The 25,642-nt window shown below is 47.6% G+C and overlaps 1 protein-coding gene across 1 annotated transcript in view; it reads left to right on the forward strand.

Moving 5' to 3' along the window:
* Nucleotides 1–25,642, forward strand: part of LOC139260187 (protrudin-like) — a 187,511-nt gene that overhangs the window by 84,069 nt on the left and 77,800 nt on the right. The window contains exon 7 of the mRNA XM_070876452.1: nt 14,863–15,007. Coding sequence (XP_070732553.1) covers nt 14,863–15,007 — 145 coding nt within the window. The remainder of the gene's footprint in view (nt 1–14,862; nt 15,008–25,642) is intronic.

Genomic DNA, 25,642 nt, shown 5'->3' on the forward strand with positions numbered 1-25,642 from the left:
CACTACCTTCCTTTCTCCTGCTTGTGTCTGACCCGTGCCTTCGCCGCATCTTGGGCCCGTTTTCCACTTCGTAACATCGCCTCTCTCCGCCCTTGCCTCAGCCCACCTGCTGCTGAAGCCCTCATACTTGTTACCTCGAGACTTTACTCCAACGCACCCCTGGCTGGCCTCCCACATTCTATCCTATGAGGTCATCCAAAACTCGGCTGCCTGTGTCCTAACTCGCACCGGGTCCAGTTTCACCCATCCCCCCCTAAGCTCTGGAACTCCCTGCCTAAACCTCTCTGCCTCTCTGTCTCTCTACCTCTCTTTCCTCCTTTAAGATGCTCCTTAAAACTTACCTCTTTGACTAAGCCTTTGGCCACCTTCCCTAATTTCTCCTTATGTGGTTCAATGTCAAATTTTGTCTTCTAACACTGCTGTGAAGCGCCTTGGGACATTTTACAACGTTAAAGGTGCTAGATAAGCACAAGTTGTTATTTTGCTGCATATAAATGCAAGGTGTTAACTAAACACAGAATCAAATGCACCTTTTTTTGCAGACACCTCCCGAGTACTTTTTAATGGAATTTCAAAGTGTAACTTGGAGTATTCCCGAGAACATTTCTGTTGTAGAATGCACTGTAATGACTCACAGAAAATCCAAGAAACAAAAGGAGATTTATCTATGCAACAAACACACTTAGAAGAGGTTGATGGTGGGGAGCAGCAGGGTAATGATTTTGTTTGTCAGTGGAGTGAGGAAGATCATCGACCATCTGAACGATAGATTCACAGTTGAGGTTATGAACATCTTAACCTCTGTCCGGGATTGCATTAATGGCTGGTGAGTACATAAAGAAAGAACTTGCATTTCTATAGCTCCTGCAGGACGTTTAACATAGAAACATAGAAATTTACAGCGCAGAAGGAGGCCATTTTGGCCCATCGTGTCTGCGCCAGCCGACAAAGAGCCACACGGCCCTCAGTCAGCAGCCCTGAAGGTTACATATAAACCAATGAACAATTGGGGAAAGGCAAAGAGCACCCAGCCCAACCAGTCCGCCTCACACAACTGCGACATCCCTTATACCGAAACATTCTACACTCTAACCCCAACCAGAGCCATGTGATTTCCTGGGAGAGGCAAAAACCAGATATAAACCCATGCCAATTGGGGGAAAATCTGGGAAAATTCCTCTTCAACCCATCCAGGCGATCGAAACAAGTCCAGGAGATCACCTTGGCTGTATTCTATTCCCTGCAGTACTTACCATTATATCTGCACTGTCCAACAGAAGGTTATCTAATCTAATCCTAATTACCAGCTCTAGGTCCGTAACCCTGCAGGTTACTGCACTTTTAAGTACCCATCCAACCATCTCTTAAAAGTGGTGAGGGTTTCTGCATCCACCACTCTTCCAGGCAGTGAGTTCCAGATCCCCACAACCCTCTGTGTAAAGAAGCCCCCCCCCCCCCCCTCAAATCCCCTCTGAACCTTCCACCAACCACCTTAAAACTATGCCCCCTCATAATAGACCCCTCCACCATTGGAAATAGACCCTTACTATCCACTATGCCCAGGCCCCTCAATATTTTGTACACCTCGATGAGATCTCCTCTCAACCTCCTCTGTTCCAATGAGAACAAACCCAGCCTATCCAATCTGTCCTCATAGCTAACATTCTCCATTCCAGGCAGCATCATAGTAAATCTTGTCTGCACCCTATCTAGTGCAATCACGTCCTTCCTATAATATGGCGACCAGAACTGCACGCAGTCCTCCAGCTGTGGCCTAACCAAAGTATTATACAATTGAAGCATAACCTCCCTGCTCTTATATTCTATGCCTCGGCCAATAAAGGCAAGCATTCCGTATGCCTTCTTAACCACCTTATCCACCTGGCCTGCTACTTTCAGGGATCTGTAGACAAGCACTCCAAGGTCCCTTTGTTCATCTTACACTATTAAGTGGCCTACTGCTTAATGTGTATACCCTTTCCTTATTAGCCCTCACAAAGTGCATCACCTCACACTTCTCTGAATTAAATTCCATTTGCCATTGCTCTGCCCACCTGACCAGTAGATTGATAGCCTCCTGCAGACCAAGACTTTCCTCTTCATTATCAACCACACAGCCAATTTTAGTGTCATCTGCAAACTTTTTAATCATACTCCCAATATTTAAATCTAAATCGTTGATATATACCACAAAAAGCCAGGGACCCAGTACTGAGCCCTGCGGAACTCCACTGGAAACATCCTTCCAGTCATAAAAACATCCATCAACCATTACCCTTTGTTCCTACCTCCAAGCCAATTTTGGATCCAACTTGCCACTTTGCCCTGGATCCTATCGGCTTTAACCTTCATGACCAGTCTACCATGTGGGACCTTATTAAAAGCCTTGCTAAAGTCCACATATACTACATCGTACGTGTTATATATTTAAACTTGTATTTACTCTGTACAGCCCACCAGAAGGCTCATCCCCTGGAGTCCCAAAGGATCCCATAATCCCTTGGGAGCACAGGTATTTAAGGATTAAAAGCACTTTACAACCAATGAAGTACTTTTGAAGTGTTGTAATGCAGGAAATTCGGCAGCCAATTTGCGCACAGCAAGCTCTCCCTAACAGCAATGTGATAATGGCTGGATAATCTATTTTTGTGATGTTGATTCAGGGATAAATATTGCAGAGGACACTGGGGAGAACTCCCCCGCTCCTCGAAATAGTGCCACGGAATCTTTTATGTCCACCTGAGAGAGCAGGCGGGGCCTCGGTTTAACGTCCCATCCGAAAGGCAGCACCTCCGACAGTGCGGCGCTCCCTCAGCACTGCTGGGAGTGTCAGCCTAGATTTATGTGCTCAGGTTTGTGGAGTGCGACTTGAACCCACAACCTTCTGACTCCGAGATGAGCGTGTTATCATTACTGAGCCATGGCTGCAACTTTAAATTGGTCACACCCGAATGCACTTTCACAAGGACTACGAGGATAAAATTAGCCCATTAGCCTTGCGTCATGGCTGAGTCGATTTTGTTTCTGTACGGAAGCTTCCTCGGACAAGTGGAAAGAGAGGGGTTTCTCCCGCTTGCATGGTGTACTCATAAGTGGCTCGGGGGGGTTCCTCGTGCATCCACCAGCAACGAGAGGCGATCCCAAGATCGATTACAAATGCAATGGTAAGCAGAACTGGTGCTAATGTTAGTCTGTCTGACAGGCATATGCAAACACTTAGCCAGGCCACATGCCTGGAATTCTGTTATTCGCATGATCGTATATTTTGTTTTACAGGTCATGGGGCAATTTTGTAAGCTTAATTTTGCCGGATAGTACCAGTTTACTCAGAGCTCACTCAAATGAAGCCCATTGGGTTTCAATTCAATTGGTGTGTGTCTGTATTAAATTGCCTCTGCTGTAAATGCGATGCAAACAATGCATGCTGTTCACGACTGACTCGTCAACTGAACCAGACTGTTCACCATCTTGGTGTCGCATTTGGCCCCGGGATGAGCACCCGACCACGTATCCGCACCATCACTAAAACCGCCTTTTTCCACCTGCGTAACATCGCCCAACTCCGCCCCTTGCCTCAGCTCATTCGCTGCTGCAACCCTCATCCGTGACTTTGTTACCTCCTAGACTTGACTATTCCAACACACTCCTGGCTGACCTCCTACATGCTACCCTACGTAAATGTAAACTCGTCCAAAACTCTGCTGCCTATGTCCTAACTCGCACCGAGTCTTGTTCACCCATCACCCCCTGTGCTCGCTGACCTACATTGGCTCCCAGTTAAGCAATGCCTTGATTTCTAAAATTGTCATCCTTGTTTTCAAATCCCTCCATGTCCCTTGCCCCTCCCTAATTCTGTAATCTCCTCCAGCCCCACAATCCACTAAGATATCTCTGCGCTCTTCCAATTCTGGCCTCTTGTGCATCCCTGATTGTAATTGTTCCTGCCTTCAGTTGCCTAGGACCCAATCTCTGGAACACCCTCCCTAAACCTCTCCGCCTCTCCACCTCTCTTTCCTCCTTTAAGGCGCTTCTTAAAACCAATCTCTTTGACCAAGCTTTCTGCCCTAATGTCCCCTTATGTGACTCGATGTCAGATTTTGTTTGATAACATTCCTGTGAAGCGCCTTGGGACGTTTTACTATATTAAAGGCACTATATAAATGCAAGTTGTTGTTGTTGTGAATGCCTATCATGCGAATATTGCCCTATGGAACCTGGGGAACTGAGAACTGGGAGGGTGAGCTGTGGGGATGGAGTAGGGAGTCAGAATGTGGAGTTGGGAGCTAATATAGTTTCGGAACCAAGGCGGGTAGATGGAGTTAAAATGCAGATCGGCCAGGGTCTAATTGAATGGCGAAACAGGCTCGAGGAGCTGGATGGCCTCGTCCTATTTCTATATTCCGAATGGCCAAATAGAGTTTTGCTGTATGTAGAGAAAAGTACGGCAGTGGAGCAACTGATAATCCTGCACGGAGAGAACAATTTTATTATATCTGCACAAATCTGATATCCCATGCGGGACTTTTAATGCATTGAGCGAGCAATGTTTGTGCAGCATTATCTGATCCTTGGAATACTTCATATCTGTTCTTAGCAGAGTTTAGTGTGGCAATTCTGACGGCAGCTTATCTGTACAAGTATTGATTGTAATCGAAGGACTCTGCTGACGAGCTGTTGGCCCAGAAGCAAATATTATATTGTTCACTAAAAGTTTTATTTCAGGTTGTGGGCATTGCTGACAAGGCAGCATTTATTGATCGTCCCTAGTTTCCCTGAGGCCATCAAGTTCTGATTTGCTACTGGTAACACCATGGGTCTGTGTCCATGCAGCTAAATGTACAGCTACCTCCCACTAAATTCTCCTTCAGCAGCAATTGGGGAATAAAACTCCAATATGGATTTGAGTCCCACTTCAAGACTTGGGCGCATATTTATGGCTGGCACTCCAGTCCCGTACTGAGGGAGTACGACGCTGTTGGAGGTGCCCCTGTCCACCTATCCCATTGCACATTAAAGATCCCACATCACATTTCAAAGATGTGTTCTCTGTGTCCAGGCCAACCTCCCTAAGGCAATACTACAATCATCATTGACAGTCCCTCGGAATCGAGGAAGTCTTGCTTCCACTCTTAGAATGAGTCCTTAGGTGGCTGAACAGTCCAATACGAGAGCCTCAGTCCCTGTCACAGGTGGGACAGATAGTCGTTGAGGGTGAGACAGGTTTGCCGCGCGTTCCTTCCACTGCCTGCGCTTGTTTTCTGCATGCACTCGGCGATGAGACTCGAGGCACTCCGCGCCCTCCCGGATGCACCACCTCCACTCAGGGCTCCCTGGCCAGGGATTCCCAGGTGTTGGTGGGGATGCCGCACTTTATCAGGGAGGCTTTAAGGGTGTCCTTGTAATGTTTCCTCTGCCCACCTTTGGCTCGTTTGCCGAGAAAGAACTCCGAGTTGGGCGCCTGCTTTGGGAGTCTCGTGTCTGGCATGCGAACGATGTGACCTGCCCAGCGGAGCTGACCAAACGTAGTCAGTGCCTCAATGCTGGGGATGTTGGCCTGGTCGAGGACGCTGACGTTGGTGCGTCTGTCCTCCCAGGGGATTTGTAGGATCTTGCGGAGACATCGTTGATGGTATTCCTCCAGCGACTTGAGGTGTCTACTGTACATGGTCCATGCCTCTGAGCCATACAGGAGGGCACGGGTATTACTACAGTCCTGTAGACCATGAGCTTGGTGGTGGTTTGAGGGCCTGGTCTTCGAACACTCTTTTCCTCAGGTGGCCGAAGGCTGCGCTGGCACACTGGAGGCGGTGTTGAATCTCTTCTTCAATGTCTGCTTTTGTTAAGAGGCTCCCGAGGTATGGGAAGTGGTCCACGTTGTCCAGGGCCGTGCCGTGGATCTTGATGACTGGGGGGCAGTGCTGTGCGGCGAGGACAGGCTGGTGGAGGACATTTGTCTTACGGATGTTTAGCATAAGGCCCATGCTTTCGTATGCCTCAGTAAATAAATCGACAATATCCTGGAGTTCAGTCTCTGAATGTGCACAGACACAGACGTCGTCCACGTACTGTAGCTCGACGACAGAGGTTGGGGTGGTCTTGGACCTGGCCTGGAGGCGGCGAAGGTTAAACAGCTTCCCACTGGTTCTGTAGTTTAGTTCCACTCCAGCGGGGAGCTTGTTGACTGTGAGGTGGAGCATGGCAGCAAGGAAGATTGAGAAGAGGATTGGGGCGATGACGCAGCCTTGTTTGACCCTGGTCCAGTCGTGGATTGGATCTGTAATGGATCCGTTGATAAGGATCATAGCCTGCGTGTCATCGTGGAGAAGGCGAAGGATGTTGACGAACTTGGGAGCATCCGAAATGGAGGAGGACGCTCCATAGACCCTCTCCTTTGTAAAGTCGAAGAAGGCCGTGTGTAAAGGCTGGCGCTGCTCCCTCCATTTTATCTGCAGCTGTCACGCTGCAAAGATTATGTCCGTTGTGCCCCCGTAGGGGACAAAATCTGCACTGTGACTCTGGGAGGAGCTCCTTGGGAGAAGACGGTTGAGGAGAACTCGAGCGACATCTTTCACAGTGGCTGATAGCAGGGCGATTCCTCTGTGTTGCAGCAGTCGGACTTGTCCCCTTGTTTAAAGATGGTCACGATCACTGCATCTATGAGATCTCTAGGCATGCTCTCCTCCCTCCAGATGAGAGAGATGAGATCATGTATCCGCGCCAACGGTGCCACTCTGCCATACTTTATAAAGCGCTTAGGCAGGGATTCTATCTGCTCCCGTAGCCTTGTTGTTCTTGAGCTGTTTTATGGCGTTTCCTATCTCGTGCAACATTGGGGTTTCACTGAGCTGGTGGCAGGTCGCATGCTGCGGGATGGAGTCGAGAACACTCGAGTCAAAGGCAGAATCTCGATTGAGGAGATCTTCAAAGTGCTCCTTCCAGCGGGCCCTGACAGCCGCGGTGTCCTAGAAACATAGAAACATAGAAAATAGGTGCAGGAGTAAGCCTTCGAGCCTGCACTGCCATTCAATGAGTTCATGGCTGAACATGCAACTTCAGTACCCCATTCCTGCTTTCTCGCCATACCCCTTGATCCCGCTAGTAGTAAGGATTACATCTAACTCCTTTTTGAATATATTTAGTGAATTGACCTCAACAACTTTCTGTGGTAGAGAATTCTACAGGTTCACCACTCTCTGGGTGAAGAAGTTTCTCCTCATCTCGGTCCTAAATGGCTTACCCCTTATCCTTAGACTGTGACCCCTGGTTCTGGACTTCCCCAACATTGGGAACATCCTTCCTGCATCTAACCTGTCTAAACCCATCAGAATTTTAAACGTTTCTATGAGATCCCCTCTCATTCTTAACTCCAGTGAATACAAGCCCAGTTAATCCAGTCTTTCTTGATATGTCAGTCCCGCCATCCCAGGAATCAGTCTGGTGAACCTTCGCTGCACTCCCTCAATAGCAAGAATGTCCTTCCTCAAGTTAGGAGACCAAAACTGTACACAATACTCCAGGTGTGGCCTCACCAAGGCCCTGTACAACTGTAGTAACACCTCCCTGCCCCTGTACTCAAATCCCCTTGCTATGAAGGCCAACATGCCATTTGCTTTCTTAACCGCCTGCTGTACCTGCATGCCAACCTTCAATGACTGATGTACTATGACACCCAGGTCTCGTTGCACCTCCCCTTTTCCTAATCTGTCACCATTCAGATAATAGTCTGTCTCTCTGTTTTTACCACCAAAGTGGATAACCTCACATTTATCCACATTATACTTCATCTGCCATGCATTTGCCCACTCACCTAACCTATCCAAGTCACTCTGCAGCCTCATAGCATCCTCCTCGCAGCTCACACTGCCACCCAACTTAGTGTCATCCGCAAATTTGGAGATACTACATTTAATCCCCTCGTCTAAATCATTAATGTGCAATGTAAACAGCTGGGGCCCCAGCACAGAACCTTGCGGTACCCCACGAGTCACTGCCTGCCATTCTGAAAAGTACCCATTTACTCCTACTCTTTGCTTCCTGTCTGCCAACCAGTTCTCAATCCACGTCAGAACACTACCCCCAATCCCGTGTGCTTTAACTTTGCAGATTAATCTCTTGTGTGGGACCTTGTCGAAAGCCTTCTGAAAGTCCAAATACACCACATCAACTGGTTCTCCCTTGTCCACTCTACTGGAAACATCCTCAAAAAATTCCAGAAGATTTGTCAAGCATGATTTCCCTTTCACAAATCCAAGCTGACTTGGACCTATCATGTCACCTCTTTCCAACTGCGCTGCTATGACATCCTTAATAATTGATTCCATCATTTTACCCACTACTGATGTCAGGCTGACTGGTCTATAATTCCTTGTTTTCTCTCTCCGTCCTTTTTTAAAAAGTGGGGTTACATTGGCTACCCTCCACTCCATAGGAACTGATCCAGAGTCTATGGAATGTTGGAAAATGACTGTCAATGCATCCGCTATTTCCAAGGCCACCTCCTTAAGTATTCTGGGATGCAGTCCATCAGGCCCTGGGGATTTATCGGCCTTCAATCCCATCAATTTCCCCAACACAATTTCCTGACGAATAAGGATTTCCCTCAGTTCCTCCTACTTACTAGACCCTCTGACCCCTTTTATATTCGGAAAGTTGTTTGTGTCCTCCTTAGTGAATACCGAACCAAAGTACTTGTTCAATTGGTCTGCCATTTCTTTGTTCCCCGTTATGACGTCCACTGATTCTGGCTGCAGAGGACCTACGTTTGTCTTTACTAACCTTTTTCTCTTTACATATCTATAGAAACTTTTGCAGTCCGTCTTAATGTTCCCTGCAAGCTTCCTCTCGTACTCCATTTTCCCTGCCCTAATCAAACCCTTTGTCCTCCTCTGCTGAGTTCTAAATTTCTCCCAGTCCCCAGGTTCGCTGCTATTTCTGGCCAATTTGTATGCCACTTCCTTGGCTTTAATACTATCCCTGATTTCCCTAGATAGCCACGGTTGAGCCACCTTCCCTTTTTTATTTTTACGCCAGACAGGGATGTACAATTGTTGTAGTTTATCCATGCGGTCTCTAAATGTCTGCCATTGCCCATCCACAGTCAACCCCTTAAGTATCATTCGCCAATCTATCCTAGCCAATTCACGCCTCATACCTTCAAAGTTACCCTTCTTTAAGTTCTGGACCATGGTCTCTGAATTAACTGTTTCATTCTCCATCCTAATGTAGAATTCCACCATATTATGGTCACTCTTTTCCAAGGGGCCTCACACAGAGATTGCTAATTAATCCTCTCTCATTACACAACACCCAGTCTAAGATGACTTCCCCCCCCTAATTGGTTCCTCGACATATTGGTCTAGAAAACCATCCCTTATGTACTCCAGGAAATCCTCCTCCACCGTATTGCTTCCAGTTTGGTTAGCCCAATCTATATGCATATTAAAGTCACCCATGATAACTGCTGCACCTTTATTGCATGCACCCCTAATTTCCTGTTTGATGCCCTCCCCAACATCACTACTACTGTGTGGAGGTCAGTACACAACTCCTACTAACGTTTTTTGCCCTTTGATGTTCTGCAGCTCTACCCATATAGATTCCATATCATCCAAACTAATGTCCTTCCTAACTATTGCATTAATCTCCTCTTTAACCAGCAATGCTACCCCACCTCCTTTTCCTTTTATTCTATCCTTCCTGAATGTTGAATACCCATGGATGTTGAGTTCCCAGCCCTGATCATCCTGGAGCCACGTCTCTGTAATCCCAATGACATCATATCTGTTAACATCTATTTACACAGTTAATTCATCCACTTTATTATGGATACTCTTTGCATTAAGACACAAAGCCTTCAGGCTTGTTTTTTTAACACCCTTTGCCCTTTGTCCTTTTAGAATTATGATGTAGTGTGGCCCTTTTTATTTCTTGCCTTTGTTTACTCGGCCTTCCACTATTGCTTTTTACCTTTCTACCATCTGTTTCTGACGCCATATTACTTCGCCCTATCTCGCTACATAGGTTCCCATCCCCCTGCCATATTAGTTTAAATGCTCCCTTGATGAGTGTTTTACCCGTTCTTGGCCAGCAGTGGGGTGGGGCCTTGGGAGTTTGGACCGTAGGTGGCCTTGACCACGATGAAGAATCCTCGCATTATCATCATGGTTGTCGGCCAGTTGTTGTATCTCCTGTGCTTTCTCCATCCACCTCCTGTTCTTTAGGTCCCAGGTTTTTTGTTGGACCTCAGCCTTGAGCCGCCTGTAATTGCTTTGCTGCTCCCGAGTTGGGTTGTTGCTTGAGGCTCAGAAATGCTCTGTGCTTGCGATCTATTAGTTCTTGGATCTCCTCATCATTCTCATCAAACCAGTCCTGGTGTTTTCTGGTTGTCACCAAGTGTCTCTTCACAGGTACTGGTTATGGAGACCTGGAGGGCAGACCAAGCGCTGTGGCCATTCTGCGTCTTAGGGTCATCAAGGCACACCAGGTTAGCTGTGAGGCGCTGACTGTATGGAGGCTCTCTTAGCTGGGTCTTTAAGTGCCCCGGCATTGACTTTTTTGCGGCACTGCTTCTGCTGTCCCCTCCGCTTTGGGGCTATGTTATTGTCAATGATGGATCGGATTAGGCGGTGGTCCATCCAGCAGTCATCAGCTCCTGTCATGGCGCGGGTGATGCACACATCCTTGCGATCCCTGGCTCGGACGATGACATAATCAAGCAGGTGCCAGTGTTTTGGAGCGAGGGTGTTGCCACGATGCCTTACATTTGTCCCTCTGGCGGAACAAGGTGTTGATGAGAAGTCCATGTTCTAGGCATTTTGTCAGGATTAGGGGTACCGCTGGAATTGGCTTTCCCTACTCCCTCTCTGCCAATCACGCCTCCCCAGAGTGTTGTGTCTTTGCCGACCCTGGTGTTGAAGTCACTTAGGAGGATCAGTTTGTCGCCCGCGGGGACGCAGGACAGGGATGTTTTGAGGTTCGAATAAAAACCCTCTTTGGTCTCGTCCGTTGCATCGAGTGCTGGGGCGTACACACTGATGACTGTGGCGCATTGGTTCTGAGCTAGGGTGAGTGGAAGAGTCATGAGGCATTCGTTAACGCCGCGGGGGAAGTCTTTGAGGCAGTTGACCAGCTCATTTTTGATGGCGAAGCCAACTCTGTGAAGGCAGCATTCTTCCTCTGGTTTCACTTTCCAGAAAAAGGTGTAACCTCTACCATGTTCCTTGAGCTGGCCTTCCCCTGCCCACCGGGTCTCGCTTAGGGCGGCGATGGCGATGTCAAAGTGTCTAAATTCCCGGGCAACTATGGAGGTGTAGCGTTCCGGCCTGTCACTGTTGGAGTTGTCCATGAGGGTCTTGACGTTCCAGGTCCCGAACTTCATGTTAATGGAGTGGAAGATGCCTGTGCGTGAGTCCTTTGCACATCGGCCACCACACGGGCTTAGCTGAGCATGATCCAAGACGACTGGAGACCAGGCACTGCTGTATGGGCCTAATTGCCTATGGTGAGATGTTGGCCGCAAGCTCGGCGCCAAGTAGTGCCCTTGATGGTGGGTGGTCCGAGGCTTGGTTGGGGGCAGGCATTAGGAAGGTCAGTTGACAACTGGAGTTCCGGATGGGAGGACAGCAAGGAATGGAAGGGTGAAAGAGCCATAGCCGTGATGGCGGGATGAGAGCGCGTCGCTGGAGGGATGTAGGCCCGCCGCAGGAGGTGGGTGGGGGTGGCAGGTGATGTCCTGGTAGCCTGGTCGGAGGGTCACCTGCTCGCCGGGCATCGTCGTGAGTAATCCGGTTTCAGATGACTGAAAATGACGTTAATAAAACACACCAAACTCTTTTTTCTAGTTAGATTGGGGTACAATATTCAATTCCTTAGAAAAACATTTTAAAAGCAAATAATTCTTAAAAGTTCCTCCACGTTGTTTAAAAGTTTCTCCTGAAGTTTTAAAAGTTTTCCTAAATTGTTTAATAAAAGTTTCTCAAATTGTTTTAAAGTTTAAAATGAAAGTTAATAGTAAGTTACCTCCCTTGGTATTGCTCCATGGGTGCGGCAAGCCCTCTGCAGCTGTACAAAGCCCTGGTTAGATCACACCTGGAGCACTGCAGGGGAGTAGAGGCCCAGTCATCTCTGAAGGAGGGGGAAAGGCCAGCTGCCATCGTGGAAGAGGAGGAGGCCCAAACGCCGTCGTGTAGGGAGAGGCACAGCTTTTGCCGCTGGAGGGGGGGGATCCGGTCGCCGCTGGGGAGAGGCCTGAATGTCGCTGCGGGCCCGAACTCCTGCCGACCGTCAGCCTGGGCCTGTTTCCGCGAAAAAGACCCAGAGCTGCAAATTCGAGACCTGTTGTTTCTTAGACCGGACAACACCTACAGTGTCAGCAGCCTGCTGACCCTCTCTGGCTCCGACTGGGAGTCTAATGCCAGCTTCTCCTGCAGCCTCACCCACGAGAGCCTCTCCTCCACTGCTCCCCAGGCCCCTCACAAGAACAGCCAGTACCCCTGAGCTCCAATTCACAGGCTGCGAATATTACAATAGATTGTTGAACAATAACTGCTACTTTTGTACGTCAGTAGCAAAGCAAATCAAATGTCAGTATCTAAGTCAGATATCCAGGCCATAGCTTCCGGTGTAACAGTGTGGATATCTTGTAGGCTGCCTGTGAATTCCCTCCGAGGGCAGTGCTCAATGATTAGCTCCAGGGTCTGATTAGGAGTTCCACAGTCACATGATGGGGAGGCTTTAATCTTCCACCTATGGAGAAGGTGGCAGCATCGACCATGACCGGTTCTGAAGTGGTTTATGGTTCTCCACTGTTTGTGAGGAAGGTTTGCTCCTTCAGGTTGTACTGTGGGGCCCTCAATAAGGAATCCATTCCGTATGTCGCAGTTCTTCCAAGCATTTCGCTCTCGGTCATTGAGGCTGAGAGGAGATCGCTGAAGGGCTTCGGCGACGGTCCAGAAAGGCCTTTTGTATTTGAGACGGGTGGATGATGACCGCTTGCTTGCGGCCCACCCTGCTACGTAATCTTAGATCACAAGTAATGACGTCTCAAAGGACACCGACCGTGCCGTTAAATCGACAGTAGCAAACAAGCAATGCGAACGGTGTTCTCCAGAATCAAAGAAAACTATATGTAGTCCCAGCCATCCAAATATGCCAACTTCACATCTACAACTACAAAGGCATCTCTCGCTCAAAATGCGAATACCTTGAAAGGTTACTCAAAACAAACACAGCGTCGATGAGCTACTCATTCAGCTCGTTGCTGTTTGAGTGATCTTGCTGCAAGTAAAATGAACAGTCACATTTACTTGCATAACGGCAATCGCTGCACTTCAAAGTAATTGTATGTGAAACACTTGAGACATTTCTGAAATGGGTGTTGTAAATGCAAGTCTTTCTTTCATCAGGGATCTTGGAGTGCAGGTCCACAGAACCCTGAAGGTAGCAGGCCAGGTAGATAAGGTGGTTAAGAAGGCATATGGAATACTTGCCTTTATTAGTCAAGGCATGGAATACAAGAGCAAGGACGTTATGCTTGAACTGTATAAAACACTGGTTAGGCCGCAGCTGGAGTACTGTGTGCAGTTCTGGTCACCACATTACAGGAAGGATGTGAATGCACTGGAAAGGGTGAAGAGGAAATTTACAAGATGTTGCCTGGACTGGAGAATTTTAGCTATGAGGAAAGATTGGATAGGCTGGGTCTGTTTTCTTCGGAACAGAGGAGGCTGAGGGGAGACCAAATTGAGGTGTATAAAATTGAGGTGGCCTGGATAGAGTGGATAGGAAGGACCTGTTTCCCTTGGCAGAGGGGTCAAACAACCAAGGGGCATAGATTTAAAGTAATTGGAGGGAGGTTTAGAGGGGATTTGAGGGGAAATGTTTTCACCCAGAGGATGGTGGGGGTCTGGAACTCACTGCCTGAAAGGCAGGGTGGTAGAGGCAGAAAGCTTCACCACATTTAAATGATACCTGGATGTGCACTTGAAGTGCTGTAACCTACAGGACTACGGATCAAGAGCTGGAAAGTGGGATTAGGCTGGATAGCTCTTGGTCAACTGGCACGGACACTATGGGTCGTAATGTCCTCCTTCCGTGCTGTAAATTGCTATGATTCTATGATCAGGATGATTTTTTTATAGCGCTCCTCGTGTAGCAGAACTGCCCAGAGTAATCCTCCAGTTAGTAGTTCACAGGTTAAATCCCGAACCTGCACGCATTACACTTGTTTCACTATATATTTGGGGTGCTTTTGTTTATTAAAAAAAAAAGGGGACATGTTTTCTTGTCCAGCAACATCAGGCTTTTTGGGGTTGGATTGGGAGCCTATATTGGGTGCATATCAACTTCAGACCAGGCTGTCTCCCTGTTGCTGCTGTGATGTGATGTGTCACCCAATAACCTTATTCAAGCCAGGCACCATTGTTCAAACCACCACCCATGGACTGCTTGTGGCCTGCATGAGTCTTGGCAATCCTGTCTCATGACGACTTAACAAATTCAGCCCTGCTTTTGCTTGTATTTCTTATTCACTGATTTGTCCTGTGTGAGTTTTGTGGCCTGTATGTTTGGAAAGAGATGTACCTGTGTGCTGTTGCCTCATTGGCAATGAATCCTAAATCAGAACATCGAAATCTTCTGGTCTCAGCAAAGTGAGATAAATTGCAAATAAATGGGGATGTGCATTTATTATACGTGGTTCCATGGCAATGTTTAAGCGGCGTCCATGGACAAAAAGCTTGGGAACCAATTGCGAAGGCTCTTGGCGTTTCCTCCCAAGTTCACTTGCTATATCTTGGATTTAATTAAAACTTGTGGGGGCTTCCAGATTTGATGGTTATCATTATTTTGTGTTGCTGTGTTTAGGAGGATGACGACGGTCCTCAGTGCAGTGGGGATTACGATCTGACCATGCAAGACAATGGATTCTTTAATAAGAACGAGCCCATCAGGAGCAAAGTCTCCAAGCTGACCGAAAAACTGCGGAAACGTTATCCCACGAACAACTACGGTAAGTGGGAATCACATTCTCCCCGATACTGCTTCATTTAATCTTGCTGCATGGGTTAAGCAGGTATTCCACGTAAGGCTGAAAATGTCCAAGGATTTTTTGCAGTAAATTTAAGCATTCTAGCGATTGTCTGTGGCATTGCTTGCAGAAAATAAAATCAAAATAGTGTTTGTCTCTTCCTGTAATGTTTCTCTGCTTGTTTCCTTCTCTTTCTCTCTTCCACTCTTTCTATTGCAATCTTTATATTTCATCGCTTATTATTGGGTGAAGGCAGCTAAAGCTGCTACAGAGACTTGTCTACAAGTCTCTGCTCTTTGGACACAAGTTAACGCGAACCTTAATAATAGATTTCTTTCTATTGGGGGCGAAATTCAATGGATTTGCGCCTCCTGTTAGCATTACTGACCAGGGGGTATGCTGGCAACGATTCCTGCCATATTGGGCAGGGGTTTAGCGGTGGCGCACAGCTTTGCGCCCAGAGATCATGATGTCATCGCCGCGAGCATCCGACCCTGAAATTGAGTTTTGCCTCCCTGCAGTATCGCCGGGCGGAAATACCGGCAGCTACAGGAGGCGTCGATCAGACGGCTGGTCGCTACCGGGGCGATGATTGAAGAAAGATGAGGTGGCTAAGGGAGGACAGATGCACCAACATTAGCATCCTTGACCGGGCCAACATCCCCAGCATTGAAGCACTGACCATACTTGATCAGCTCCGCTGGGCAGGCCACATTGTCCGCAGGCCAGACACGAGACTCCCAATAAAAGCGCTCTACTCAGAACTCCTTCACGGCAAACGAGCCAAAGGTGGGCAGAGGAAATGTTTCAAGGACACCCTCAAAGCCTCCCTGATAAAGTGCAACATCCTCACTGACACCTGGGAGTCCCTGGCCAAAGACCGCCCTAAGTGGAGGAAGTGCATCCGGGAGGGCACTGAGCACCTCGAGTCTCATCGCCGAGAGCATGCAGAAAACAAGCGCGGGCAGCGGAAGGAGCGTGCGGCAAACCAAACTCCACACCCACCCTTTCCTTCAACGACTATCTGTCCCACCTGTGACAGAGACTGTAATTCCCGTATTGGACTGTTCAATCACCTGAGAACTCACTTTTGGAGTGGAAGCAAGTGTTCCTTGATTTCGAGGGACTGCCTATAATGATCATCTTTCTGTGGGTCCTGCACTTGGGAGGGCAAAAAAAGGTCAATAATAGAACATCAATTAGATAGGTTCCCTTACTCTGTTCCCCCAAGTGTAGTTTTTGCAATGTTTTTTTGTGGCTTTTGGGCTCCGTTGAGTGGATGGTAACTGATTTCTTCTGATTTGGATTTGTGTCTCGGTCCGAGCTGTGGAAGGACAGCAGTGCAGGTGTTCTGCATAATAAACTTGCAGTTTTCATAATCTCCTCTTGGTTGCAAACCAGAGAAATTGCACATAGTGTTCTTTTCATTTTTACAGCTCCTAGTCGTGTCTTCCCAATAGTTTTGCGAAATGATTTTCCTGATGAAGGGTTCTAGTCCTGTTATTTGGCACTGAGATGAAAAATGTTATCCGGTTACGCTCCATTTCAAGAGGAATCTTTACCACGATTCCGCCTTTTAAACTTAAGTGACTACGTGCAGTAGGGGCTGCTGGAGCTGGGCCACAGTGTTGGTGCAGGGAGAGTGAGCATTAATCTACATATAACCCGGCAGGGACCGACAAAGAGTGCTTGCTGGACAGTATAAAAGGAGCTTTATTTCGCCTCAAGTTGATGCTGTTGTTGAGCTGTGAATGCTTGATGTTATCATGTAGCTTTACTCTGTATCTAACCCTGCGCTGTACCTGCCCTGGGAGTGTTTGATGGGACAATGTAGAGGGAGCTTTACTCTGTATCTAACCCGTGCTGTACCTGCCCTGGGAGTGTTTGATGCTGACATAGGGTGCCTGAAATGGTAGTCATTCTATACCCCAGCAATTTGTTGGAAGATAAAATTCACAAAAAGAATTGGAGCGGTTCAAAAGATTAACATTTGATGGTAACATCCCAAGTTTCTTTCTACTGACAGTAGGATATTTTTCTTTACGTACTGCGCGCTGGTGACATAATTGGGACAGAAAGACTGACTGACTTGCATTTCTACAGCGCCTTTCACCACCTCAGGACATCCCACTGTGCAGTCGAAGACAACGCCGTTGCAAGCCAGCTTGACACTCCCGGGCGGTGCTGCTCCGTGCCCCTGCACAACCGGCAACTAATTTCCCGGCGAGGCGCTGGGAGCTGGCCGCCCGCCCAGAAACCATTACCGCCCCAGCGGGGCGTGAATAGAGGCAGCAACTTCGAGCCCCAGTTTTGGAGGGATTTGAGAGAGGACATTCTGAAAACAATTTGCGCTGTGCAGAGGTAGTGCAAGAAAAATGTGGATTTATAGTATCTGTTTTTGGTATGTCCAGCAGCAGAGGTTATGTCACTTGACCTGTAATCCAGTGGAATGCAAGTTTAAGTCCCATCATGCCAGTTTGAGCATTTCAATTCAATGCTGGTATCAGTAAAAGTGACCATGCGAGAGAGACTTGGCTTTATACAGCGCCTTTCATGACCTCAGGACGTCCCAAAGCGCTTTACAGCTAATGAAGTTCTCTTTGAAGTGTAGTCACTGTTGTAATGTAGGAAACGCGGCAGCCAATTTGCGCACAGCAAGCTCCCACAAACAGCAATGTGATAATGACTAGATTAATCTGTTTTTGTTATGTTGCTTGAGGGATAAATATTGGCCCAGGACATAACTCCCCTGCTCTTCAGGTTTCCTTCCTTGAAGGACATTAGTGAACCAGTTGGGTTTTTATGACAATCCGACAGCTTCACATCCGTATCGGCCGTGGCTCAGTGGGCAGCACTCTTGCCTGAGTCAGAAGGTTGTGAGTTCAAGTCCCACTCCAGAGACTTGAGCACAAAAATCTAGCTGACGCTCCCAGTGCAGTGCTGAGGGAGCGCCGCAGTGTCAGAGGTGCCATCTTTCGGATGAGACATTAAACCGAGGCCCCGTCTGCCCTCTGAGCTGAAAGTAAAAGACCCCCTGGCACTATTCCGAAGAAGAGCAGGCGAGATAAACGAACATATGAACAATGACGGACAGGTAAAGACCATCTGGTCCATTGGGCCTGTTCCACACAATGGCGATCGCATATACTCTCCCCACCCCACCCAAAACCATGTGATAACCGGTGTTCTAGCCCGCGTTCAACATAACAAAACCAGATTATCTGGTCATTATCAAATTACTGTGTGTGGGAGCTTGCTGTGTGCAAATTGGCTGCCGCGTTTCCCACACTACAACAGTGACTACACTCCCAAAAGTACTTAATTGCTGTAAACGCTTTGGGTCGACCTGAGGTTGCGAAAGGCGCTCTATAAATGCAAGTTCTTTCTGTCTGTATTGCAATAAAAGGACTGTATAGCTTGGATAACCATGCAGAAGTCCTGGGGAAAGTATAGCCTCTGTGTTGTGCAGTACACCGGGCATCGCCATCCACTTTTCTCTGGCGACCACCATAAATGGGGGACTGAGAGCTCTTTGTTCTACCTGCGTCCCACTCTGAATGAATCGCAGCCTTCAGATAGCGACTGCGCCCAGAATCATGGGAGTTAGATGTTTTAAACAAGCTGACACACTCGGTAAGAGCAGTTAAGAGTTCTAGTGCTTGAGACAGAGGTGTTTGCCACTTGAGCCAAGCCGGGCAGTGCCCTGATTGAATCTGGCACGGCCATTTAATCTTGTCGAAGCAGTTTCCTGAATTTACATGAACCGAGCCTATAGTCCACTGTTTCAAATTCAGCTAACCTGTCTGTGTAGCTGATTGTAGGCTGAAAGGGGGTCATGTTTTGTGTTACAAATGTTTCTGTCGAGCCAGCTCGCGCCATTCAGTGTTTTCTTTGTTTCATCAAATGACTCCAGTCTTTGGCAAATGACAGGAAGCCATTAAATTCAAGCTCTCTGCATTTTGCTCTGCTTCCTAGCATTAAGAAGTTTGGGAGAGGAAACGGTGATCGAGGGGGGGGTTTGGGTGGTGGGGGAGTAGCAGGGAGGGAAAAATCTGTGTAATATGCATCAGGCACAGGTGGCACTGGTTATTCGAGTCCACTCTCTACCCTGCCTCTTGCGCATCCTTTCACGACCGTCAGCAAATGATTGAGAAAAGCCACAGTCCTTGCCAGGGCTACAAAAACAAAGGAAAAGACTTGCATTTGGATACTAAGAGAATCGAGGGATATGGGGATAGTGCAGGAAAGTGGCGTTGAGGTAGAAGATCAGCCATTATTGAATGGCGGAGCAGGCTCGAGAGGCCGAATGGGCTACTTCTGCTCCTAATTCTTATGTTCTTGTATAGCGCCTTTCACGAGCACTGGACATCCCAAAGCGTTTTACTGTTGTAATGTAGGAAACTGGGCAGCTAATTTGCGCAACGCAAGCTCCCACAAACAGCAATGTGATAATGACCAGATAATCTGTTTTTGTTATGTTGATTGAGGGATAAATATTGGCCCCAGGACACTGGGGATAACTCCCCTGCTCCTCTTCGAATAGAGCCATGGGATCTTTTACATCCACCTGAGAGGGCAGACATGGCTTCAGTTTAACGTCTCATCCGAGAAACGACACCTCCGACAGTGCAGCACTCCCTCAGCACCGCACTGGGAGTGTCCGCCTAGATTTTGGTGCTCATGTCTCTGGAGCGGGGCTTGAACCCACTGACTTGGAGGTGTGAGTGTTATCCATTGAGCCACAGCTGACAGCACACAGCTACAAGCAGCATGTTATTCCTGTGGCTGTACCTACTGACTAAAATTACAATTTCTGCAACAATAGCGCCATTCTCCTTCAGCATTGTCTTTCAAAATTTAGGCTCCTCTACATTGCCAACCACTGCTCTAGAATTGCTTGGAAATCATCGGTCATTAAGATTATTGTCAAAAGTTGAGAGGAGATAAGGGAGAGCGTTGTTGAGAGGCCACCTCTGTTGTGCCTCAAGAGGTTCAGAGGTTAATACCTTTTACTACCAGCCCAGTCTTTGCTAGTCTCGAAAGTCTATCAAAATACAACATGACATCAACTTTTGTGTTGGCCTCCCAACTATCCTTTCCTTCCTTCCTTTCACTCTCCCATTCCCACCCATGCTCATTCTCTCCTGAAGGTAATGGCTCTTGCTGAGCTACAGCTTCAGTTTTGCTGATTCTAGAGTCAATAAGTTAATGGGTTATTGTATACTGTAAGGACTGGAGAGTGCAAAGTCACAAGGTCACAAGGTCACACGATCCGGATAAGCCGGATAAACCTCCTTGATCCATTTGACCGCATCCTTCCAGAATACCAGCCCTACTGTCTTTCCGTTAACATCCTCAAAAAATTCCAGAAGATTTGTCAAGCATGATTTCCCTTTCACAAATCCATGCTGACTTGGACCTATCATGTCACCTCTTTCCAAATGCACTGCTATGACATCCTTAATAATTGATTCCATCATTTTACCCACTACCGATGTCAGGCTGACCGGTCTATAATTCCCTGTTTTCTCTCTCCCTCCTTTTTTAAAAAGTGGGGTTACATTGGCTACCCTCCACTCCATAGGAACTGATCCAGAGTCAATGGAATGTTGGAAAATGACTGTCAACGCATCCACTATTTCCAAGGCCACCTCCTTAAGTACTCTGGGATGCAGTCCATCAGGCCCTATGTAAAGAGAAAAAGGTTAGTAAAGACAAACGTAGGTCCCCTGCAGTCAGAATCAGGGGAAGTCATAACAGGGAACAAAGAAATGGCGGACCAATTGAACAAGTACTTTGGTTCGGTATTCACGAAGGAGGACACGAACAACCTTCCGGTTATAAAAGGGGTCGGGGGGTCTAGTAAGGAGGAGGAACTGAGGGAAATCCTTATTAGCCGGGAAATTATGTTGGGGAAATTGATGGGATTGAAGGCCGATAAATCCCCAGGGCCTGATGGACTGCATCCCAGAGTACTTAAGGAGGTGGCCTTGGAAATAGTGGATGCGTTGACAGTCATTTTCCAACATTCCATTGACTCTGGATCAGTTCCTATGGAGTGGAGGGTAGCCAATGTAACCCCACTTTTTAAAAAAGGAGGGAGAGAGAAAACAGGGAATTATAGACCGGTCAGCCTGACATCGGTAGTGGGTAAAATGATGGAATCAATTATTAAGGATGTCATAGCAGTGCATTTGGAAAGAGGTGACATGATAGGTCCAAGTCAGCATGGATTTGTGAAAGGGAAATCATGCTTGACAAATCTTCTGGAATTTTTTGAGGATGTTTCCAGTAGAGTGGATAAGGGAGAACCAGTTGATGTGGTATATTTGGACTTTCAGAAGGCGTTCGACAAGGTCCCACACAAGAGATTGATGTGCAAAGTTAGAGCACATGGGATTGGGGGTAGTGTACTGACATGGATTGAGAACTGGTTGTCAGACAGGAAGCAAAGAGTAGGAGTAAATGGGTACTTTTCAGAATGGCAGGCAGTGACTAGTGGGGTACCGCAGGGTTCTGTGCTGGGGCCCCAGCTGTTTACACTGTACATTAATGATTTAGATGAGGGGATTGAGTGTAGTATCTCCAAGTTTGCGGATGACACTAAGTTGGGTGGCAGTGTGAGCTGCGAGGAGGATGCTGTGAGGCTGCAGAGCGACTTGGATAGGTTAGGTGAGTGGGCAAATGCATGGCAGATGAAGTATAATGTGGATAAATGTGAGGTTATCCACTTTGGTGGTAAAATCAGAGAGACAGACTATTATCTGAATGGTGACAGATTAGGAAAAGGGGAGGTGCAAAGAGACCTGGGTGTCATGGTACATCAGTCATTGAAGGTTGGCATGCAGGTGCAGCAGGCGGTTAAGAAAGCAAATGGCATGTTGGCCTTCATAGCAAGGGGATTTGAGTACAGGGGCAGGGAGGTGTTGCTACAGTTGTACAGGGCATTGGTGAGGCCACACCTGGAGTATTGTGTACAGTTTTGGTCTCCTAACCTGAGGAAGGACATTCTTGCTATTGAGGGAGTGCAGCGAAGGTTCACCAGACTGATTCCCGGGATGGCGGGACTGACCTATCAAGAAAGACTGGATCAACTGGGCTTGTATTCACTGGAGTTCAGAAGAATGAGAGGGGACCTCATAGAAACATATAAAATTCTGACGGGGTTAGACAGGTTAGATGCAGGAAGAATGTTCCCAATGTTGGGGAAGTCCAGAACCAGGGGTCACAGTCTAAGGATAAGGGGTAAGCCATTTAGGACCGAGATGCGGAGGAACTTCTTCACCCAGAGAGTGGTGAACCTGTGGAATTCTCTACCACAGAAAGTTGTTGAGGCCAATTCACTAAATATATTCAAAAAGGAGTTAGATGAGGTCCTTACTGCTAGGGGGATCAAGGGGTATGGCGAGAAAGCAGGAATGGGGTACTGAAGTTGAATGTTCAGCCATGAACTCATTGAATGGCGGTGCAGGCTAGAAGGGCCGAATGGCCTACTCCTGCACCTATTTTCTATGTTTCTATGTCTATGTTTCTATGTTAACAACATCCTGCTGCTTAAATAAGTCCCATGTCCTGTTCCGAGCCACCCTTCCGAGCAACCCGTTCCAACCACTGATGACCTTTTTGTGTAAAGAAATGCTTCCTGGCAGCTAACCTAAATTTGTTCTTCACATCCCTGACACCCTGGTGTATCTGACAGTGTTGTTCTGGGTTTACTTTCTGTTTAAACCACTCCCAGACCCTCTGAGATGGCCGAAGTCATTGTTCATTGCTCATCCTTTCATCAGCCTTATTGCCCACCCCCTCGGGAAGCTAGATGGTTATTGTAAAGCACTACAGCCACAACGGTGCGAGTCTGTCAAGTCCAACGCACTCCTGGCCGGCCTCCCACATTCTACCCTACATAAACTAGAGGTCATCCAAAACTCGACTGCCCGAGTCCAAACTCGCACCAAATCTCGCTCACCCATCACCCCATGTGCTCGCTGACCTACATTGGCTTTCGGTTAAGCAACGCCTCAATTTCAAAATTTTCATCCTTATTTACAAATCCCTCCATGGCCTCGCCCCTCCCTATCTCTGTAATCTCCAGCCCCCTCCAGCCCCCCCCACCCCCCGAGATGTCTGCGCTCCTCTAATTCTGCCCTCTTGAGCATTCCTGATTATAATCGCTCCACCATTGGTGTTTGTGCCTTTTGTTGCCTAGGCCCCGAGCTCTGGAACTCCCTGCCTCAATCTCTCTGCCCCTCTACCTCCTTCAAGACGCTCCTTAAAACCTACCTCTTTGACCAAGCTTTTGGTCACCTGCACTAATTTCTACTTATGCCTCTCGGTGTCAATTTTTTTATCTCGTAATACTCCTGTGAAGCACCTTGGGACATTTCCCTACGTTAAAGGCGCTATATAAATACAAATTGTTCTTGTTTCCACATACTAAGAACATAAGAAATAGGAGCAGGAGTCGGCCATTCAGCCCCTCGAGCCTGCTCCACCATTCAGTAAGGTCATGACTGATCTTCCTCAACTCCACCTTCCCACCCTACCCCCATATTCCTTGATTCCCTTAATATCCAAAAATCTCGATCTGTCTTGAATATACTCGAGGGCTGGGCATCCACAGCCTTCTCGGGCAGAGAATTCCAAACATCACCAACCCTCTGAGTGAAGAAATTTCTCCTCATCACAGACCTAACTGGCTGACCCCTTATCCGAAGTTCAATGTATTCAGTCCTTGAACATGTCTGGAAGTAATAAAGGTCCTGGGATGAAGAGTGCAGGAATGAGTTTTGACTGTAGGTTGAAGACGATATACAAAAATTACATGTTATTATCATAGAATCTTACAGCGCAGAAGAAGGCCATTCTGCCCATCATGCCTATGCAACAACAACTTGTATTTATATAGCGCCTTTAACGTAGTGAAACGTCCCAAGGTGTTTCACAAGAGTGTTAGGCGATTAAAAATTTGACACCGAACCGCATAAGTAAAAATTAGCGCAGGTGACCAAAAGCTTGGTCAAAGAGGTAGGTTTTAAGGAATGTCTTGAAGGAGGAAAGAGAGGTAGAGAGGTTTCGGCAGGGAATTCCTGAGCTTTTGGGGCCTAAGCAACAGAAGGCATGGCCACCAATGATTGAGATATTATAATCAGGGATGCTTGGGAAGGCAGAATTAGAGGAGCGCAGACTTCTCTGGGAGTGGGGGGGAATTACTAATTAGTCCCACTCCCCCATTCTTTCCCCATTGACCTACAATCTTTTTCTTTTTAAGTAGCGATCCAATTCCCTTTTGAAAGTTACTATTGAATCTGCTTCCACCGCCCTTTCAGGCAGTGCCATTCCAGATCATCACAATTTTATTATGGACTGTCCTAGCCATCTGCCAGAGCTCCAAACTATTGGGGAGCCACTTCTCATTTGCAGAACGCACCTCCAACAATGCAGGGTTCCCCCAGTGCGGCAGTGGAGTGTCGGTATAAGTGGCAGCAGTATATTTGGCTGTACTTTGGCCAAAAGGGTGATGTGGAGAAGATTGTGTGTCACATGAGAGTTCTGAAAAAGGGAAAGGTTGGTATCACGTAATGTGGTCCCCTCTTCCCCTGCATGCAAGCTTGACTCTGCACTACTTCTGAATTTGAATTGCCTTCTGTGCTCGTAATTTCTTGGGGCTTTATGCATTTTGACTACATCACAATCAAAAGCCCACGGGAAGGGGTGGGGTAGCAGGGAAAAGTAGTATGCTATTTTCTTTAACGTTTGAGTGATTCCATTACAAATATGCTTCTGTCAGAGTCCACATGGTAAGTACCAGACCGTGTCCTTGCATGTAGTATTGCAGCTGTATTTAACTACCGACCCTACTGCAACTGTGTTTTAACAGTTTAATTGGAAGCAATGACAATCGTGACTTTGCGTCTCCTGTTAAATCCTTGCTTCCCTACCAGTTAACTGTCACAAACGTTTTTGATGTGTAAATCGTGTTAAATGTGGTACAAAGGACCCGAGATTATTTTTTTTTTCCCTCCCTTAATCTCTTGCTGTCTTTGCAGCTCACTTATCATCATAGGCAGTCCCTCGAAACGAGGATGACTTGCTTCCACGCCAAAAAAAAGGGATGAGTTCACAGGTGTTTCAATGAAGGACCTAATATTCCAGGTCCTGAACTACATCCTGAAGGGTGGAAGATGCCTGTTCGTAGATTTTTTTTAACATAGGGTAGCCGTTGCACACCAGCCACCACACGGGCTTGACAGAGCTAGGTCTTGGTCCAGTGGCAAGGATTAACCAAGATGACTGGAGACCTGCTCTGCTGCACAGACCTAGTGCGCGCACATATCACAGTGTGGGCTGGCCCGTGCTGCCCCTGGGCCCTCGCCTCTTCTGGGCCCCGATCACATCCCTCTACAATCTCTCGCCGCTCCTTCGCCCCGGCCTCGCCGCTCCTGCTGTATCTGCCCACGCTCCAACCACCGACCTGGACCTTGGTGATGTCCCTCTTCGCTGCAGCTCACTTAACTGACCTGTTCACCTCTGTCCTCTGCTTTACTTACGTTGGTCAAGGCACAACCACACCGCTTCCAGTTCTGAAGGGAGGGAAGGGGCTTTGGTATTGTATCTGCC

This window comes from Pristiophorus japonicus, chromosome 3 (genome assembly GCF_044704955.1).
Source record: "Pristiophorus japonicus isolate sPriJap1 chromosome 3, sPriJap1.hap1, whole genome shotgun sequence".
In the NCBI taxonomy this organism is placed as follows: domain Eukaryota; kingdom Metazoa; phylum Chordata; class Chondrichthyes; family Pristiophoridae; genus Pristiophorus; species Pristiophorus japonicus.